Source organism: Salvia hispanica, chromosome 4 (genome assembly GCF_023119035.1).
Source record: "Salvia hispanica cultivar TCC Black 2014 chromosome 4, UniMelb_Shisp_WGS_1.0, whole genome shotgun sequence".
In the NCBI taxonomy this organism is placed as follows: Eukaryota; Viridiplantae; Streptophyta; class Magnoliopsida; order Lamiales; family Lamiaceae; genus Salvia; species Salvia hispanica.
In genome coordinates this window covers 13,965,999-13,986,216 of record NC_062968.1, presented here as the reverse complement: position 1 = coordinate 13,986,216, position 20,218 = coordinate 13,965,999, and the positions used below count along the sequence as shown (strand labels likewise).

The 20,218-nt window shown below is 37.6% G+C and overlaps 1 protein-coding gene and 1 pseudogene across 1 annotated transcript; both read right to left on the bottom strand.

Moving 5' to 3' along the window:
• Positions 1–234: 234 nt before the first annotated feature.
• On the bottom strand, positions 235–9,214 carry LOC125218407 (ATP-dependent DNA helicase 2 subunit KU70). Its single transcript, XM_048120065.1, has 19 exons — positions 8,991–9,214; positions 8,819–8,896; positions 8,246–8,362; positions 7,755–7,869; positions 7,374–7,479; positions 7,122–7,239; positions 6,886–6,969; positions 6,746–6,804; positions 6,363–6,496; positions 6,244–6,287; positions 6,019–6,095; positions 4,228–4,375; positions 2,955–3,016; positions 2,698–2,758; positions 2,040–2,132; positions 1,854–1,971; positions 1,001–1,103; positions 694–883; positions 235–614 (listed from the first exon to the last, which is right to left on the bottom strand). Exons 1-19 carry the CDS (start codon positions 9,051–9,053, stop codon positions 501–503), a joined length of 1,884 nt encoding a protein of 627 aa, XP_047976022.1. The 5' UTR covers positions 9,054–9,214; the 3' UTR covers positions 235–500.
• Positions 9,215–18,598: 9,384 nt separating this feature from the next.
• The window catches only part of LOC125220409, a 4,762-nt pseudogene continuing 3,142 nt past the window's right edge, over positions 18,599–20,218 (bottom strand).

Sequence of the window (20,218 nt, the reverse complement as noted above, 5' to 3'; positions counted from 1 at the left end):
TGCTACCCCTACATATCATTTTATTTACAACTTATACCATTACCATTAACACTTATACCATTATAATAATGTGGACCCCACTCTCCACTAAATTATTAAAACCCGTGCCGAATCCAAAGTTCATACTCTTTGGGGACGGAGGGAGTACCAAAGAAGAATGATTATATGAGGAGAAAGATGATATTTTCTTATGATAAAAAAAATATAGAAAATGCGGTCTCTTTTTATAGAGGATGAAAAATATAATTTTTATAATTATTTAATATAATAAATAAAAGATACAGACAGCAAAGATACAGACAGCGACTAAATGCAAGCACCAATAGTTGAGTTGTTAGGTTAAGAGTTAGTTCTATGTAGTTGCAATGACACACCATTGCATCGTACTTTCTACTTTCATTTTTGGATGATTCATAAAATGCATAATCAATCTCACATGACATCAACAAAAGGGGCTTTGCATTTGCAAGGTGGATTCTTTCCTCCCAAAATCTCAAAGCTCATTTACCCATATGAGTCAAGATCCTGCTAATCAGGGCTTCCTTCTTGCCACCGACCGGCAGGTTGTGTACGTTCAGGTAGTGCTTCAGTTCCGACACTGTCAACTCCTTCAACTGCAAAAGTAAAAACAATTTTTATAAATCTCCATTTTCTAATGGATGAATATAACATTTTAGGAACAAGAATATAAACCTGTCCATTGTCTGCAAGATTAGGCCAGTCGTAGTTTGCATACTCCTTAGTTGCATTATCAGCAACTGCTTTCCTTTTATTGGAGGTTTCACTTGTTTTTTGACTGCCGCCCATCGTGTCATCCTCCTGTTTGAAGTTTTCTCCATACACACAAATCTTGAGCTCTTCCAATGCTTTAACAACCCCCGGTCTTCCGAAAGAATAAACAAGCCAAAATTAAGTACACATTTAAATGACAAGCACAGAGCAAGATTGGTGGAGAAGAATACAGATGGTGCAGATTACAACAGTATCAAATCCCACTTACCTGGCCAAGCCTTCTTCATCGGGAAGCGTTTCATCCTTGACATCAGGAATGTCATCTTCATCCAGAGCTAGAGCCTGTAATACTGCATAGTGTTTCTGCAAGGCTGTAAGGAATTAAAATAATATTTGCCATTAGTAGAGTACAGATGGTTCGACCTTGGAAAATTGCATTACTATTTGCAGAATTGAATTTCAATGTCATTTCAGGATCTCAAGCCACTGATGCTGCTTGCCTCTTAAATGGCAACCCCTCACATGGGTCTATTTTGCACTGCAATTTGAAATCTGACTCAATTCTAATCTAAATTTTTTAACTTAGATTCTCGTCTCCATGTGTAGCATGCCGTAAACAATTATCAACATGGTTAATATATGTTGTGTGTATACTAGATAGGTATGCATGTCCACCTTGATGTAACGACTTCTAAACTTCTCTACTGACACATTTTCTTCATGATCATAGGAGATATCAGATAGTCAAAATTTCTAAAAGAGAATCATCCATCAGATGTTTTATACTACAGTAGTAAATATCAAGTTGTTTTTTTGTGAAGTTTGGATGGCAGCTTATAGCAAGCCTGGTTATCAACAAACCAATAAGCAAACCTTTTCCACTTTATGTATAATATTTGTCATTATTCTCATCGGACGACGCACCAAGTGCCTCAGAGATTGACGTAGGCGTGACACATAGATCATCGCTAAAAACCATGTGATCTAATATTATCTGAATATAACTATCTCAATCATGAAAATAACCGTAAATATATTGTCCTTCCAAAATATTGATTCCCCATTACTCTGGGCAATTGACACCAAAATATAATAATGCACATCCATAAAACTGAGGTTACCTGGGTTCGCAAATTGGCAAACAGAAAAGTTTTTCAGGTCAATGCGCTTCAGCAACGAAGAGGCACTCTTTATTTGGTCTTCTGATGCTCGTGGTGCCAAGTTTGTATCAGTGTGAAACTGCAGACCGACCATATTGTCATCAATGCTAATTCTCCCATCAGGAAAGTGAACAACAGTACTGTTACCTCTTCAATGGGTCTGATGTCATCAGAGTAAGGAAGATATATCATATGCATCCCAGGTGGCTCAATCTGACCACTGGGACTCATTATCTCATCCTAGGGACAATTACAAAGAAAATTGTAATATTCAGATAGTGGAATTGTGGGATGAAACTAGCAACGATCAGACAGTCTTAATGCTGAACAGTATTGAGCTACTCCTGTTATTCTTGGCATTATTGATAAATATTTTAGAATGCCGCTTTGATCCACCAGATGCTAATTGAGGATTAATATGATAACTGAGAACTTAGAGACAGGAAGCAAGGCAATTTCAGCCTCACATGGAAAAATGACCACATCGGTGATGAAAATGATTGACAGCATCCATATTAAAATAAGTAACATGTTATAGGTATAATCAGATTAGTACAAATACACTTCTACGTAAATAACGGGTAAGAGGATAATTACAGTGGAGTATGATAAGCAAACCAAATTTTGTGAAGCAAGGCTCTATTGTAATAGTTAAAGATATAGTTTCAGATTTCAGACTATAATAAGCCAAAATGGTATCTCCGATGTATAAAAAATAAATTTGACTTGTGGTTGAGTTTCAACTATACAAAGTTAAGCTCAAATAACTGAACATATAACTTCGTTATGGTAAATAACGTCTTACTTGGGCAATTAATGCAACTAATTGCGGATGTGTAGAATTCCCATAAAATGCAACAGCAAATCTGCAAGTGAAAATGTCGAAGTGTATAAAACTGAAATAAAAATTGGCAAGGCAAAGATCTTTATACGAAACCAACATCCAATAATGCCAGCTAAAACCTGTGATAGACTTTTACTTCAAAACGGTCAAAACAGATGACCTAAAGAAAGCAAATTAAGGCCCCAACAGAGGCTTGATTTAAAGTCAAATATACTCACCTCTTCAGCCGCAACATGGATCTATGTAGAGCAATGAAAATACAAGTACTTCCAACCACTTCCTACACCAACACCAAAATTAGAGAAAAATCAGAACAAAGGCCTGCAATTCAAGTGAAACTGGAAAGTTATGCTAAATCAGAAAAGAAAAGGAAGAAGTGGCTTTGAGCATTTAATGAAGACTAGTAGGAATGTAGGATGGAACATTGCACATAAAATTATTTTATTCAAATAAATAAATATATAAGTGAGAAATAGATATACTTGTCACAATTTTAAACAAGTATGGAAACAAAGGATTCCTATTTCATACTCCCTTCGTCCTTAAACAATAGTCCAATTTTATCATTTTGATGCATCCACAAAAAAATTAGTCAATTTCCATTTATAGAAACTATCCTCATTCCTCACAACATATTGCCCCTTATATATATAACCTTTACTTGGTCACTCTTTTCTACCACAGGGCTCCCATTTTCCCTGCTACTAACACATTTATTAATCATTACTAACAGTGAAGGTGGAATCTTTCTCCACGCATTCAAGTATTCAACAACTTTTAGTAAAACTCATGTTGCGCCTGTCCAGGCCTATTGTTTAGGGATATATGGTATTAAATTACTAGAGTCTAAAGAATACAATTTTTTTAGTATAAACCCTTTGTCACATTATAGTAATACTCACTTTATAAGGGACCACCCAAAGTGGTACACAGGTCAATTTTAAGGGACAAAGAGAGTAACAGATAAATATTATTCTCCCTATATGCCAACTTATTTGAGCCGTATTCCTTTTCGGGATGTCCCAAGTCCCAACTAAGTTGGCCATTTTCTTTTTTGGCAAAAAAACAATTCATCTAATCACTTACTTTATTCTCTCTCATATTTTACACTCTTGGTTATATTTCCTACATTATTCTCACTCCTATTTTAATTTATCTTCATTTAACCCATTTAACACAATTTCTTAATCTCTGTCCCAAAAGAAATGCCTTAGTTGGACGGAGGGGGTACCATCTTAGATGATTCCCTTAAACTAAAATATTAAATACTCAGTATATATCTAGAATAGATCAATAGACAATACTCTTTTATAATTGGTATAGATCGATTAGATAGGCTCTAGGTAAAAGCAACATGAGAACCTGCAAACTTCCTGGATTGAACCTAGTTAATTCTGGAATTAAATCAAAACAATTCATAAAGCATCTTATAGAACAAGATTTTACATGATCAAGATAAGAATAATTATAAAGTAAGAAGAATATAGTAACCTCATCACTAGGAAAAACAAAGGTAGACGGTCTCAAGTTGTGGTAATCTTTTAAGCAACTTAAAGGCTTGAAACCAAGGAGGCGAAGATGCCCAGTAGACACCCTCTTGATTTCGGAAACTTCAGCAGCTGTGAACATGATATTTTCACTGACAAACCAAAAAGCAAGTTACTTAAAACAAAACCAAATGAATTTCATATATGGTTATAAGGAATTTTAACGATAATTGATCCCAAAAAGATATCAGGGGCAATGTGATACGTATGTTGAAGATTTGAGATGGCTGATACAAGTTCATCTTTTAGTTATTATAGTCTGTTAGGAGTCTTTTACTCATGTTTATCTTTTCAATTATTATAGTTTGTTAGGAGCCTTTCAATCGTGTTTATCTTTTAACCTTAGTTTTCATACATTTAGGATTTGATGTCGTAGGAGTTCTGGCTATTTAATTCCCTGGAGGTTTGACAGGGAAGGGCTGATGCACATTTGGATGCCAAAACCATGCTAGACAATTACTCTAACAGCTGGAAGTGGAAGAGTAAATGGAGAATAATGAATTGCAACGACGGTGACAGATCATGAAGTAGTGGGTAGCGGTGATTGCCAATGCAATTAACAATGTTAATTAGAGTAAAGGCCAAAACTGGTCCTGAGCATATGCTCATTTTATGATTTTGGTCCTATACTTTATCTTTTGAATTTTTGCATCCTGAACATTTCAACTCGGATCACAATTGGTCCTACACTAACAATTCCGTCAATTTTTAAACGGTTTTAACCCGATTTTGACCGATTTTTAAACGGTTTTAACCCGAATGGGACTGTTAAAACCATCAAAATCGGGTTAAAACCGTTTAAAAATTGATGAAATTGTTATTGTAGGACCAATTGTGATCCAAGTTGATATTTTCAAGATGCAAAAATTCAAAAGATAAAGTATAGGACCAAAATCATAAAATGGGGATATGTTAAGGACAAGTTTTGGCCTTTACTCTATTGATTACTATCTGTCTTTCTTTTGCAATTCCAAGTATAAGAGTTCTATTTAATGGTCACTTAGATTAGAGAAGTGGAGGTTAAGTTTTGAGTTTAGCATAAGAACGGTGATATATTGTAGGGCCTCGTGAGAGGATTGTTTAGCATATTATCTATTTTAGTTCATTTCATTGCATTTTCCATATACATTCTGTTCGTTTCCAGCCTTCCTTGCTTCTTTTCTCTAACAAGGGAATCCAGAAAAGTAGTTTGTGTTGACAAGGCCAAGGCCTCGCAAGAGGGGTTTCTTTTCCAGTTCAATCCATTTTTCTTTGAGTCAGTTTATCAAGCATCTGGTGTTCCTGTGTTTTTTAATTGTTGTGAGTTATTGCGTCTAGTTTTCACAGGCAGTTGGCAGGCTCTCGATTGCTCTCTTTAACGTAATGCCTTGAACACATGAGATTAATTGCTTCTAAGAAGTGACAGTTTTATCAGAACATGCCATCTGAAAAAGGAAAAGCACTACAGAAATCTGTAGTCATTGTTTTCATCAATAAGTCATGACAATAATTTTGATAATTAGTTTCCTATCTTCAAAGTAATGAAATACAAAATGGGAGGAAATGAAGCAGACTGTAGTTCAGCAAAGATTTCCTTTTAATCACTTATACATTTAAATTCAGTTCAACATATTATATCATCAAGATCAGAGTCATCAGAATGAAAGCATCATAAATACAGAACAACAACTCTGAAGAATCAAAGCTCTACCGTTAAAGCCTTAAACATAAAGGTCAGCTCAACAGAGTAGCTCACCTTTTGTAAGTCTGAAAATATTTTGGGGGATCCTGCAGCAGAGCACCAGTATCTGAACAGAAGAACGATCTCTCTGCCTGCATAATCATTCAAGCCAACACTGGTATCAGGCTTGGGTTTAAGTAACTATGATAACTGATACAATTCTCTAATTGACATTGGGAAAGAGCTACAAGGTTTTAACTTCTAGATGTTCAAGCAAAACTACTTTTCATTACAAAATACCTTTATAGGAAGGTTAGTAACAGAATCGAGCCAAGTGATATTCCCTGAGCAGAAAAAGAAGACATGAGAGATGCTTCCCAAGAAGGGAATATAAACAGGAGCACAGAACTAAAACAGACCAGGATTGGTTGGACGGACAACAGCATATGTATTTAGTTCTATGGATTTGCCACCAGCAATGATGAAGTTAATTCTTCGAACTTTGCGCTTTCTGAACATACGCTTTCTTAGCTGATCTTTGATGTCTTCAAATCTGGTACCAGAGGACTTTGTGAAGATAAATGGAGAAAAAGAGTAAACAAGCAAGCACAATTGGAGTATCCCTTCATATTAACAATAGTCATCTCCCTCTTGAATTAGCAAAGATGGAGCCCAATACTACTATCTGGTTATAATGCATGCAATGATAAATTGAGTAATATATATGTAAATGACAGAGATCACATATATAAGAAAAATTAAAATTCTAGGCAGATTAGAAAAAAAACTGGTGGATTCAAACCTTTCAGCTGCTAAAGCCTTAAACTCAGCCAGATCAGTTCCCTCCAATCCCAGTAAGTCCTGAACATATGAGACGCATATATATAAATTCGAACACAAATATATCGGAAGGGGGGGAAAAACTTGTGAACATGAACCCACAGCATAAAAAGTAGACACATTGAAGTCATCATCTGGTTTACTGAAGGGAAGGAGTTCAATTGAGATTCCAAGATCTTGAGCATCCTGAAAAGAACCTGACATTACTTTACAATATTCTCATAATTTACAGTAGAGTTACACACGAATGCTAAAAACAGCATCATTTAAACATCAAAAGCTTCTAGCTTTAAGAGTATTCTACAATTTTAAGTGCATGAGCATGAGTGACACATTACTTTGGCACGTTGTATTGTTGTTCTCATCATATCCAGTTTTGTCACTCCCTTCATATTCCCAAAGGGATCATCTTCATTTGTAAATAACAAAATTCTTTTGTCAGCAGTTTTGGTAGACCTGATAGAGCATATCACCAAAATGACAATTGAACTAAGAAAAATAATATGCTTGAAAAGTTAAAGAATAGGTATCATTGTCATTCTCCAAATTTGGTATATCTAATTACTCTTGCAAGATAAAAATAAACCTACCCTTTGCGTAACAGTGCTTGTGCAGCCCAAAGAGCATTGTAAAGAGAATTATCACGGGTTCCCGGCAAGATGCCATACTTACTCCCGATTTGTTTACTGAATGACTCTGTCCTCACAAAGAATCAAACAAAAGGGATAAGCCTCTACTCTACACACCCAACTGAAGGAATTCCAGAGAATGAGAATTTACAGTCATTAAACTTTTTTTCATTACGGTGTCACTCTATGTGTGTGTGTGTGTGTGACAACCAGAAAAGAATTTTTACGGATTGGTTATTAGTAAATTACGGATTTCATATTTGAAATTTTTTGATCCAATATATTGCCGCCAATCTAATAAATTACTGGAAATGAAGCTCAACAAAGCTAATCACAACTGACCTTGTACGCGATCAAATTCTTTGATAAGCCTAGCTGTTGGTCTATCTAAATCCTCTCGCTCGGGAACATTAAAAACGTATACACCAGTTAGGTCCTGCAGATTCTTCTTTTCCTTCTATAAATCAAGCATTTGGAACTAACATGAGACAATGGTACTTCAGTAGTAAAAACTAGTTTTAAAAGCAAAAGATTCAGTTCCATCAATTGAATGCTTAATGTTGTTTGGATTTTGGGAAACTAGGTGTGCATTCCTTGCTTCAAGTGTAAAAAGCTATGAGGAAAATATGCATAACTATTTTAATTTTTTTAACTCGTATTTGTTTTTCCACCTTTATACCCTTCTCCATTCATTTTTTGAAATACTGTAACGAATATAATTCTTTAAGAACCACGTTCAAAGAGGGCATCTAAAAGTGACGACGAATAAAATGTAACCGTCTTCCTCATAAAAGAGGGTAAAAGTACATGAGTGCAAAGGCCTCAAAGCTTACAGTATTAAAGAAGCAAATAGCAACTTCATCATAAGACCTATTGATAATTTGAGTCTTCAAGGACACTGATATACTTATGATAGCAGCTTCAAAGTGACTAACATATTTCTGATCTTCCTGCAAAAAGCATTAGTCATTCACCCATTAGAAGAAATACCAGAACATCATATATGTATGTATATATACTGTCCTATTATAACTACGACATGCTTTGATGAGTCCATGCACAACATAAGAAATGCAGCAGCCTGAAAAATATAGCAAATAAATGGCATAGGCGCATAGACGAAATAGTACTTGCGGTTGCTGTCATACAAATTCGGATAAACTGTATAAAGAGAAGAGAGATATGAATGCTTGAAAATCATATAACTGTATAAAATCATAAATGCTTGAAAATCATGTAGTATTTGCTACCAATTATCTCAACCGATAAGAAATTACCTAAGAAAGATGAAGCAACAAATGTCGAACCCAAAATCATGAAGTAAAAGAACAAACATATTCTCGAGTAAACACAACACAAAAGGAATTACGGGATGCAAAAGAGAACAGAAAGCAAGAAAATGTTACTGAAGGGCAAGTGGTGGAGAACATTTTTGGGGAAGCGTCCACCAAATACACCAAAAACTCTTTCGTGGCATCTCTCTCCTGCGCAATTTTTCAAACATTTTGTCAGCATTAAAATTGAAAATTTCCCGCAACATAATGAAAAGGGAAAACTGGTTTCAGTGATGAATATAACCTGGTAGAATTCATTTTCGGGGTCGTCTTCGTCGCCAAAAACATCTTCAGGGTCGATATCCATCAAATTTAAACCCGTAGCAGGCTGTCTAGCAGAAGATGTGCGATTCTTACAGAAGAAGAATGAAGGACTGGTTTTTCATTTATATTTTTTTTCTTTTTTTATGGGTTTATATAGAATTGGCGCTCGCATCGCTTTCTAGTCAAACAACACACCGTTCAAAATTTTTTTCCTAAAAACCATTTCACATATGCGGATCCATTTGTAGATAAATGTCACACTAAATATTGATTTTACTCTAATAATCTATATTAATTCAAATTTAAAAAAATATTTCTCACTCACTTACTTTTTTTATTTTTTAATTCTACCTATATATTTTATCTACATTAACCCTCTTTGACACTGGTCAATGACTAAATTAAATTAAATTAATATAATATAATTTATTAATTAATATAATTATATATAAAATTTAAAATAAAAAATATTATATTATTTAGAAATTTTAAATACAATAAAAATAATACAAAAGTTACTAAAATGTACACATAAAATAACTAAAATTTAAAATTAAAATTCATTTAAAGATACCGTAAATATATAAATTAGGTGTCGTTGCATTTCTCTTCTGCATGTCCATGGAGTTTTGAAAAATCCAAACATCTCAAAGATAGAGAGGTAGGAATTTCCCGAACGAACCGCACTCCTTCGTATACGTCAGGAGTCCATTGATGAGAAGGGGCTGGAGAAAGCTTGAACCCAATTCATACAGTGATGAATATGAGCGCAATTGAAATTCCCAGGGAGTTATACATTTGTGTATTGATAAGACCATTCACTATTTCTTGAAGTCGATCTCTCCCCCGGATAAACACACCTCGTGCTATAAATGAGTGTTATTCTGTATTTTAATATAAGTGATTTTAAAATTGAACTTTATTTTAAGATGCTATTTTAAATAGTATTATATTATTTTAGTATGTTATGAAATTATTTATTACTATAAAATTCGCACCCCCAATCTAAAAAGTTTGGATCCGCCACTAGCCACGCTCCTCCCCCCACGTGGCGCGTTGGCGTTAGGCGGTGACGCCCACTAGCCGGCCCGCGAGTGAGTATCGTAATATGACCATTTGATATTTACTTATTATTTATTTTTAATTCATAAAATTGAAAATAAATATATTTTTTTTAAAAAAATTCTTACTTCCCTAAATACTATCGTTTCTTACCCAGTTTTTAATTTCTCCATTTTTTATCCTCTTGCTTATCCTAAAATCATCTATAAATACCCATATCATCATATCATTTTTTTCACATTAAAACATTCTCTACATCTTCATTTCTCTCCTTTTTCTGGCAACAACTTGATTCTCATTGAGCAACTATAGTCGGCTAAAGACCATTCGACTGCGCTAATTGGATGAACAATCTCAACAACGACCACGTCCCATTTCCAGATTACCCGCTCCGGTCAAGGCTCATCGATGCTCAGCTATTAGGTGTCACATCCTCCAAGTGATAGCGTCTATTGGCCCTTCATGGACCACTTGCGATAGGGATCCCACGGGTTGACACAATTGCTATTCCAAATTCGGGAGACCCAGCCAGAGGATGAAGGAAATCAGGAAGATACTCAAGTGACTAGTGGTAATTACGACGCAGTAGCCCGTCATCCCCACACTCCGCCCGAGACAGAGAAATTGTTCGAAGTGTGGATCACCCAAGAACCAACAAAATCAGAATGTTTTTTGGGCTAGGATGACTGAAAAGTACAACAATGCGCACCCGAGAAGAACGCTAACCAACACTACAAAGATACTTTACAGTCATTTCGATCGAGAAGAAAAGTAGTACCAAAGTGGAGCCAGTGGAGCTGACATTCTGAGGCAGCTATGATGTTCTTCCTACAAGACACTGGGAGGACCTTCAAGTATGCCAGTACTTTGAATAAGGTTCGGTATATTGATAGATGGACGGGTGACATCCAGTCTATCACGGGCTCGAGCTCAAAATGGACGAAGCACACGGCCAGTGCCAATACACTCAAATGGTGGCGGTGGCAGCGGTGGTGGTGGCCAACTACGCCTGGCGACAAAAAGGTCGCAAGCCAGTTCATAGAAATCAATGCAAAGGGCTCGAGTCCGGTGCTCGACATCGTCTAACTAGGACAAAGCCACGAAGGCGGCTAGAGCTAGAGGAAGAAACAAGGCCAACCAAGCCAGACAACCCCTTCCACAACGATGAATAATACTTTAATACAACTGTTTTTCTTAGCCACAATGGTCGAACTGCCCCGTATGACGTCATTCCAATTAAGAGCACATAACCAAGAACTTCAATTTCTCATGGCTCAGTTGAGACTCCCCTTAATGCCGACCTACCGTTGTGCCGCCATAGAAACCTCCATAGCTTTCGACGTACTCCCTCCATCCCATAAAAGTTGATTCACTTTTCTCTTTAGTTTGTCCAACAAAGTTGATACATTTCCATTTTCGGTAAAAATTAGGGATTTCAAACTCCTTAATTAATTATGCCCTTATTACAATTAAAATCTAATCAATGCTTAACAATTTTAAGAAAAAAAAAATCACTCATCCCAACCACCACATTTCGTCCCTCTCTCTCATCAGCAACTCTCTCTGTATTTCGGAAAACCCTAGATTCACAATTAACTTCATCTAAAAATCACTCATCCCAACCACCACATGCATTTCATCCGTCCCTCACTCTCCCATCTCAACAACTTTCTCTATATTTTGGAAAACCCTAGATTCACAAATAACTTTATCTCTTCGCCGACTCTTCTTTCTCTTCCCCTAAAGCTTTCTTTCCCTCCCCCTAATTGCTCCATCGTCGTTGTGGGAACGTTGGCGGCACTAGCCCATCATCTCTAGCCTCAGTTTCTCTCGATCCTCTCTGCACCACAGGCGATTGTAACCCAAATGTAGAGAGTTGGGTGAATCCTCGCCGCCCCCTCACGGTGCAACACCCTCGTCGCGGTGAACTCGCTGGCAACGTTGGCCCATCGTCTCCAGCCTCAGTTTCTCTCGATCCTCTCTACACCACAGACGATTGTAACCCAAATGCATAAGGTTGGGTTGGGTGAATTCTCGCCGCCCCTCACGGTGTGCAACGCCCATCGTCTCAAGTTGCCTCAGTTTCTCTCGATCGTCTCTGTACTATGACCGAGAACAATCGAAATGATGATAGCTGGGTTCAACCTCGCTGCCCCCTCAGCGCGACGCCATCCCCACCTGAACCTGAGCTTTTCGGCGACTGGATCGACAAATATAACATGGATTTGGGCATTTATGATGATTCAACCAACGAAGAGGGAGAACACGGATCAGAGAGCATGGATGATTCTTACTTCGACGAACTCCCACCTCACCCATGGCCTATGGAAGGTGAAAGTTGGGATAGGGCAGTAGCAGAGGCTGAGGAACACTGTGCAGCTTTGTTTGGGAGTGACTATACGAGATACTATCCAAGAAATCCACCATCTAACGAGCCTTGACAATCTTCATTGGCGAGTTGAATTTTTCATTAATTTGTTGATGTTGTTGTGGTGTGTTGAAGAATTAATATGTTGTTGGAGCTATTGTTGTTGTTGTGGTGGTGTATTGGATGAATTATTATGTTGTGGTTATCGGGGCTGCATAGATTAATTCGTGGTTGTTTGTTGTGGTTATTTGGCTTGTGTGCATTGGTTTATATGGTGTGTGTGGAACAACGAATTCATTTACAAGAACACATCATGCATCAACTTCTGCCCTACAAAATCATTGACAAAAACTGATTATGCATTATCCTATGCATTAGAAAATCCATTTACAAAAACACATTCTACATCAGCTTTTGCACTACCAAACTGTTGACAAAAACTGATAATGTAGTATCTTATGCATTACAAAATTCATTAAAAAAAATACATTTATACCAAAACATAGATGCACTAATCTTCACTGTTAGCAACCTTTGTCTTCACATACCTATAGCCCTGATAATTGTACCTAATCCTTCAGTGCTACCCTCTGCTCGGAGATGAGAAATGCATTCATTGACCAACTCTAGTGGAACTTGTAAGTTCTCAGGAAGTTGTGCACTTCTCCTTAATGATGCTTTCCCTATGTGTAGAATTTTGTAGCAATTCTGGCCCTTCACCTTCATTATCTCTAGCATACAACTTTGCAATGATAGGGATACATTGTCTAGAGTCACAGGGCATAAGTCATGGAAAGAGAAGCTCTGTTGCCTTAACTAAATCATCTAGGGTGTTGCATGTAGTATGCAACTACAGTGACTGTATTGCTCTAAACCAACCCAAATCATTCACATTAGTATCGGTTGAGTTTAGGGATTGCTGCACTATTTGTATATTGAAACCATTTTGAGTGGCAGCAACCCTAAAATCTGGGTCATGATTTGCAATGTGTAGTTTTGCATTGTCTTGTTGAATAGTGATAAACTTACTTTTGCCTTTAGGACATTTCTCCATTATAGCTGGTATGATCTGAATCCATAAACAACGAACGCATACACCAAAACATTTATTCCACAATTATATGGAATCCATATATGTTGTCTTTATTGCACAAATATGCAAAGATTTTCTGTGTATCATCAAATAATTGATGTACTGAAATGCTACAGATTGTACATTTATAAAATGCATATATAGAAAACATATATAGAATGCATACATTACCTTATTTATTATGCATTGCTGAGTGACCTCTTTGGTGATGCTTGCAATCTAAAGTACCTGCGCATCTATTTTTACTGTTTCTTTTTACTGGAACTTGTTCTGTGAATGGGAAAATGCCTATTTTCCCATCAAATAGAACCACATAAACATGATCTTCGAGATGTAATTTTTTTTAACAAGTGCGATGTGGTTCATTCTCTTCCGGTGCCATATAGTATCGTTGGGATCCTTTAGTGATGTAGAACCACTTCTCGTCTATGTGCACAGTATTGTGCATGTTCCTAAACATGATCTTGTTTAACATTTTGTCAAGTTCTATGGCTTCCAGTGTAAATGTCAATCGTAAAAGCTTGTTTGGGGCTGTTAAGCCAGGCCATATTGCTGAAGTATGTGACCTAATTAGCTCAGCTCTCACCCACCTTCCTACTGTCGATTTACTGCATCTTAATCTAATCGCTGAAGTTGTGAAGAATTTTTATCTTTTCCATTGTGATAGTCCAAAATTTTGAATGGATTTGATAAGTGTATTCGCAGGCTACACTATTCAATGAAATGTTTGTTTATTTTAAAAGTTTCCTTGCTGTTCCTGGACGTGTATTAACATGGATTGAATTAGTAATTTAATTACAAAATTAAATTAATTTTTTTTGAAATTATAAAGTGAAATTCAATTCACAAATTAATTATAAATAAAAATGAAGCCATATTTGAATTTCATATAGAAATAAAAATTACTCCAGAATAAGTATTAAAATATTACAATTTGTCAAACCACTTCATCCAAAAACACTAACTTTTATGACTCAACCTTCGTGCCCAAAAAGTTGTGACTCAACTTTTAAGGGACGGAGGGAGTAGCAATTTTTGAGGATTTTAATTATGTCGTTTTTTAACTTCTCTGATTTAAATTATGTATTTTTAATTTCTAAGACTTTAGTTATGTACAATTTTTTTAATTATGCACTTTTTAAATTTTAGGCTTTTAATTTGTATTTTCAATATTTTTAATTAAGTAATTAAATAAAATATTTTATAATTAGTTACAAATTTAAATTGAAGAAATTAAATTGTGGGATCTATGAATAGTTAAGGAAAGAGATGAATAAGAGAGGGAGAATTGCATATGTTGCCTCTTAATGAAGAGATGAACTAAAAAGAGGTGTGGGGCCTATGAATAATGAAGGGAAGAGATGGATACAAGATAGGATTGCTGATGGCCTAAGGTAAAGCATCAGGGTTAACCGCAAGTGCTAAGAGAAATTCGCATAGTCGACAAATGTAACAATCAAATTATTTTGGGTGATTTTTTATTTATTTATTTGTGGTACTATGAAATATTGGGAGATTAGAGACTTAGAGAACCATTCTGGAGTTTCAATTTGTGCTTTCACCATTGGCATATGATTATTCTAAATGAAGTTAGGTGAAGATAGAATAATTTAGGTCATCAGCAACCTCTCTCTCTTATTCTTATTCATGTTTATTATTCATGAATGAGTAAATGCCAAATGTGGTCCTAAACATATTGTCGTTTATGAATTTGGTCATGAACATTATCTTTTTGATTGTTGAGTCCCTCACAAATGAATTCGGACTGGAATCAGTCCAAAATTGACGAAACTATCTAAAACAAATGGTCAACGGCATTTAAGTAGGTTCTGACCAAATTAACAATTTTAATTAATATTTTTAATTATTTTGGAAAAGTAAAAATATAATCATAAAAAACATATAAAATGATAGATAATTCAACTTAAAAGCGTGTTTGACACAACCCTAGCTTTGATTCTCAAACACTTTCTTCGTTTTTCTTCTCTTCAGCGACAAACGACGAACCCTAGGCGATGAATGCAGTTCCTGAACAATTATGGAGCTTTCTTTGTACAACAGAGGGTCCGGCGAGAGTAGCGGTGGTCGCGACCTCCAATTGGGGTACGGGTTTTGCAATTGTAAGAAACTTGCTTCACTCCGAATCGTGAGAAGCAATGTCAAACCTTGTAAAGGGAAGTTCTACTTTGTTTGTGAGAGAAAATATTGCCAATTTTTTAGGTGGTGTGAGTCAATCGACTCAATCGAGGATGACGACGATGTCGTGACCTCTTCACCGTCGTCGGTTAAGATCGAAAATCGTTTAGACTTGATTTTGACAGCAATCGAAGAGAACAATCAGACCATGAAGAAATTACGCAGTGTTTATATGTACGTATTAGGGTTTTTTGTTGTAATGTTTGTTTGTATTTTCCAGTTGAAGTGATTTGGTGATGAACAACTTTGATTTTTGTTGTAATGCTTTTTTGTATTTTTCAGTTGAAGTGATTTGTTTTCAATTGGATGTGATTGCTTACAATTGGATTGACATCTGGATCCTAAACCCAAAATCAATAACAAATAATGAACTTTGCACACCAAGTGTTTGATAAGAGACCCATTCCAAAAATTCAACATAACATGACAAAATTAGTGCGTAGATGTATTACAAATCACCTCCTATTTTTCGATCTCGACTTGGAGTTGATGATCGTCCTTCTCTTTTTTCCTCACCACTCGCACTTCAGTGTTAACTCTTGTTGTAGTTGAGTGCACTTGCTTTTCCAACGGTTGACTCGAATATCGGACATTGCCGTCGCCCGATTTCCTAAATTTCTCCATTATCTTCTTAATGTCCGACTTGGATAGCTTCCTGCAGTTATACATTTTCGAAGTGAGCAATTCACAATGGTTTTGTGAAGTGGGTTGTGTTATAAATAGTGAAATAGAATAAGTAATACCTGGCGCGGGTTTCAGGTTGCTCGTTAATGCCGCTGACTGGCGTTCTGGACAACTTCTTCTGTTGTGGCCAACTGCACCACAAAGTCGGCACTTGTAGTCCGACATTAATCCTTTCCTGGACATAGTCATAGATCCATCTCCTTGTTTTTTAACATGCACTATTCGGGCTTCCTGAGCCTTCGCTCTTGTCATTTGTCTTTCCTCTTCAACGATCTTCTGTCTAGCATCCTTGGGACGTCCAGGCAATTTGGCTATCTCGGGTGGCACAATATCAGGATACTCGGTCCACTTCAATAGTTACGGACCCAGCACTGGGTAGATGATGGGGGCGTAGACCTGTTCTCTGATGTCGTCTCTATAGCAGCAATCGCGTGTGGATAGAGTGACCCCGTCAACATCCATCTCTTGCAGCTACACGTTCGGCTTCTTCAAGTTAACCGAAAACTGCTAATCTTTACCTTTATTCAAGTGATAGATCCACTCGACATCCTCCCTTATCATACATTCTCCCATTTTCTATTTTACCTTTTTGAGCTTCTTACGGATTTTAGGCCCGAACACATCCTCCATTCTGGCACCCATCTTCCTCCTTGTTGTAAATCTATCCATCAGGTACATTCGAATGCACTCTAGCATCGCATACAATGGCTTCTGACGAGTAAATAGTAACACCTTGTTATAATATTCAGAAATATTATTGACAAGGATGTACATTTTGCATCGAACCCGAAGAATGCTCGGCTCCAGTTCTCCTTCCTTGTGTGCTCCATCAACTAGTTGTATGCGCCTTGACTTTGCTTCTTGAATTCTAATAAAGCCTCATTAAATCTATTAGTGTTGGTAGCCCGAGCTGCCTCTCAGATTTTATCCTTCAACTTTGACGAAGGAAACTGCTTCTTGAAATTGTTGTGCATGTGTCAAACATACATACGGTGTTCGGCATGCTCAACGCAGGCTCGCATAGCAGCAATCAATCACTAGCAGCAAACTAAATGAACAAAAATCAATCAAAATCTGAATTAATCAAAGAATGTCGAAACCATGACAATATTATCTTAAGGAATTATTGTACCTTCTATTTATCTGATATAAATGTCCATTTGCTTCTAGATCCATGACTCAAAAGTTCCATAAACCAAGTCCATGTCTCCGTGTTTTCAATGTGAACAACGACATGTGCGACTGGAAAAATCTGATCATTCGCATCGAGCCCGACGGCTGTCAGAAGTATTCCCTTGCCTTAGCCTTTGAGATGGCACCCATCTAGTCCTACTAAGGGACGATAGTGGCGTTTGAACGAGATCTTACATGCTTCATAAGCTATGTATATCACTTTAAACCTGTCAGTTCCATCTGTAAGGTGGTGGGTTGATAAGACAAAGGTGCTACCAAGATTACTCAGAATTTCTACCCTATAATCTTGCAATCGCTTGTATTGTCTCACCAAGTCCACTTCAATCATCTTACAGGCCTGGTGCATAGATCTCTTAGCCTTTCCGGAGAAGATATGGTGATCTTCATGTTGGAGTGCACCTTCTCGATGAACTGCCCCATAGTCATGCTAGTGAAGAGTCGGATGTCTTCCTTATACTTCGTGCTTAGATAATTAGAATTGACACATACATGGTTGAACGAAGCCCTACCCCATTTGTGTTTGTTTCGTAGTCAGGAAATCTGCCAGAAGCCATGGACAACCCTAAAGCGAATCTGCACAAACCACGGACAAGGGGGGTTCTTCTTGCTCCTTAGAATTCATCTGCAATGTGCCACACAACGAATCTTGTCTTTCTTCTTCAGCCTTAACTTCTTGCCATGCACCACTCCTTGATGTCGGATGAGTTCAGTAAAGTCATCCTTGCAGTTGAACCGCATTCCAACTTCCCAACGCGGGTCATTAAAATCAGTGGCTTTCTTTTACCTCTGAGTCAAGCGTTTTTCGTTGTTGTAATCCAACTCATCTTCAGTACCAGAACTTGGTGAGTCACTTGAGAGTTGATCACTGTCACTTGTATCACCAATGTGTTCTTTCGGATGTGTCGACATCTCATCCACCACCTTTTTCTAGCCTTTGACTTGAGTAGCCATGATGTCATCTTCTTCATGCTCGCTGAGGTCATAGTCACTATCAACAAAGGAAGGATGGATCTTCATCAGCAACTCGAGAGCTATCCCCAGCTACCTTATTTTTTCCCTTCTTAATCGCTTTCGCCTTGTCATGATTCTTCGCCTTCTCACTAGTCTTACTCAATTTAGTTTTCCCCTTATCATTTTTTTTCATCTTCTCAAAGATCTCGCTCAATTTAGCTTTCCCCTTATTAGTTTCCTGCAACCTCGCACTTCTCATTCTAATCCCTTGAGCAGCTATCTTCATAATCTTACTGGACAACACCTTGCTAGTAGACTTCCCTACCGCCTTAGCTTTTTCCTTGGTCTTCCTCATTGCTCTAGCCTTTTCCTGTTCTGCTTGCACATCATCCTCTACATCAGATATAATGAGTGTATCACCAGTTACATCTCCACCCCTTCTATCCCTATCCCCAATTCAAGTTTGGACCACATATCTGGGTCACAGTTGTCAATCTCTACTCTTGCCTGCCAATATAACATTTTCCACCAGAATCTACCAGTATACCAGAGTGCATCAGCCTTGTTGTGAAAGAACTATCTACATTGCAAAAATATATAATCAGCACCTAGCACAAGTTTGCATCAACACACTCAAACACAAAAACTGCACCAACATACTTAAATACATAACTTCATCAACACACTTAAATACGAAGCTGCACCAAAGACTTAAACAATTACATATAACACAACACCAACCACACAAATGCACCAACACACTTAAAGAAAACAATTAAACACACCAGTTAAGAAAATAATTGAAAAGTGTTACCTTCCCGAGGCAGGGGGGTGTTTGACTATATAAAACCTCGTTCGCTTCAACCGCGTACAAGTCCACGACACCTCTATCTACTCCTAAGACCACCATCTCCATAGATGAGTTATTGTCAAAAAACCTAACTAACCTTTCATCCATGTTTATCCCCGGCTTTAGACGTCCCCAAACCGAACCGGCCCGGCCGAACCGGCCCGGAACCGTCACCGGCGGTTCGGAACCGGGAACCGGAACCGCGGCGGCGGTTCGGAACCGGCTAGGGGGCGGCGGTTATGGCGGGCCGGTTCAGGGTCGAAACAAAATGAGAACCGGAACCGCCGGTTCGAAACCGGCGGTTCGCCGGAAACCGGCGGTTCCAAACCGCCGGTTTCGCGGTTCCGGCAGCTTTTCAGGCGTAGGGGCGGTGGCAGCATAGGTGTGCAGGCGTAGGGTGGCAGGAAACCGGCGGTTTCTGTCAGAAACCGGCGACTAAACCGCCGGTTTTCTCGGGAACCGGCCAGAAACCGCCGGTTCCGGCAGCTTTTCAGGCGGTCTAGGCTAGGGTTGCAGAGTAGGGTGGCAGAACGGCTAGAAACCGCCGGTTTGGCGTCAGAAACCGGCCAGAAACCGGCCAGAAACCGGCGGTTTCGTGTCAGAAACCGGCGGTTCAGGCGGTAAACCGGCCGGTTTCAAATTTCGAAAATTCAATTTTTTTTTTATTTTTTTTTATTTTTTTATTAAATCTGATTTTTTCTCCTATAAATACCCCATCTCCCCTTCATTTCTACTCACCCCATTCTTGTGTTAACAAGGATTTCTCTTCTCAATCTCACAATTTCTCTCATCTCTATCTCCATTCTCTCT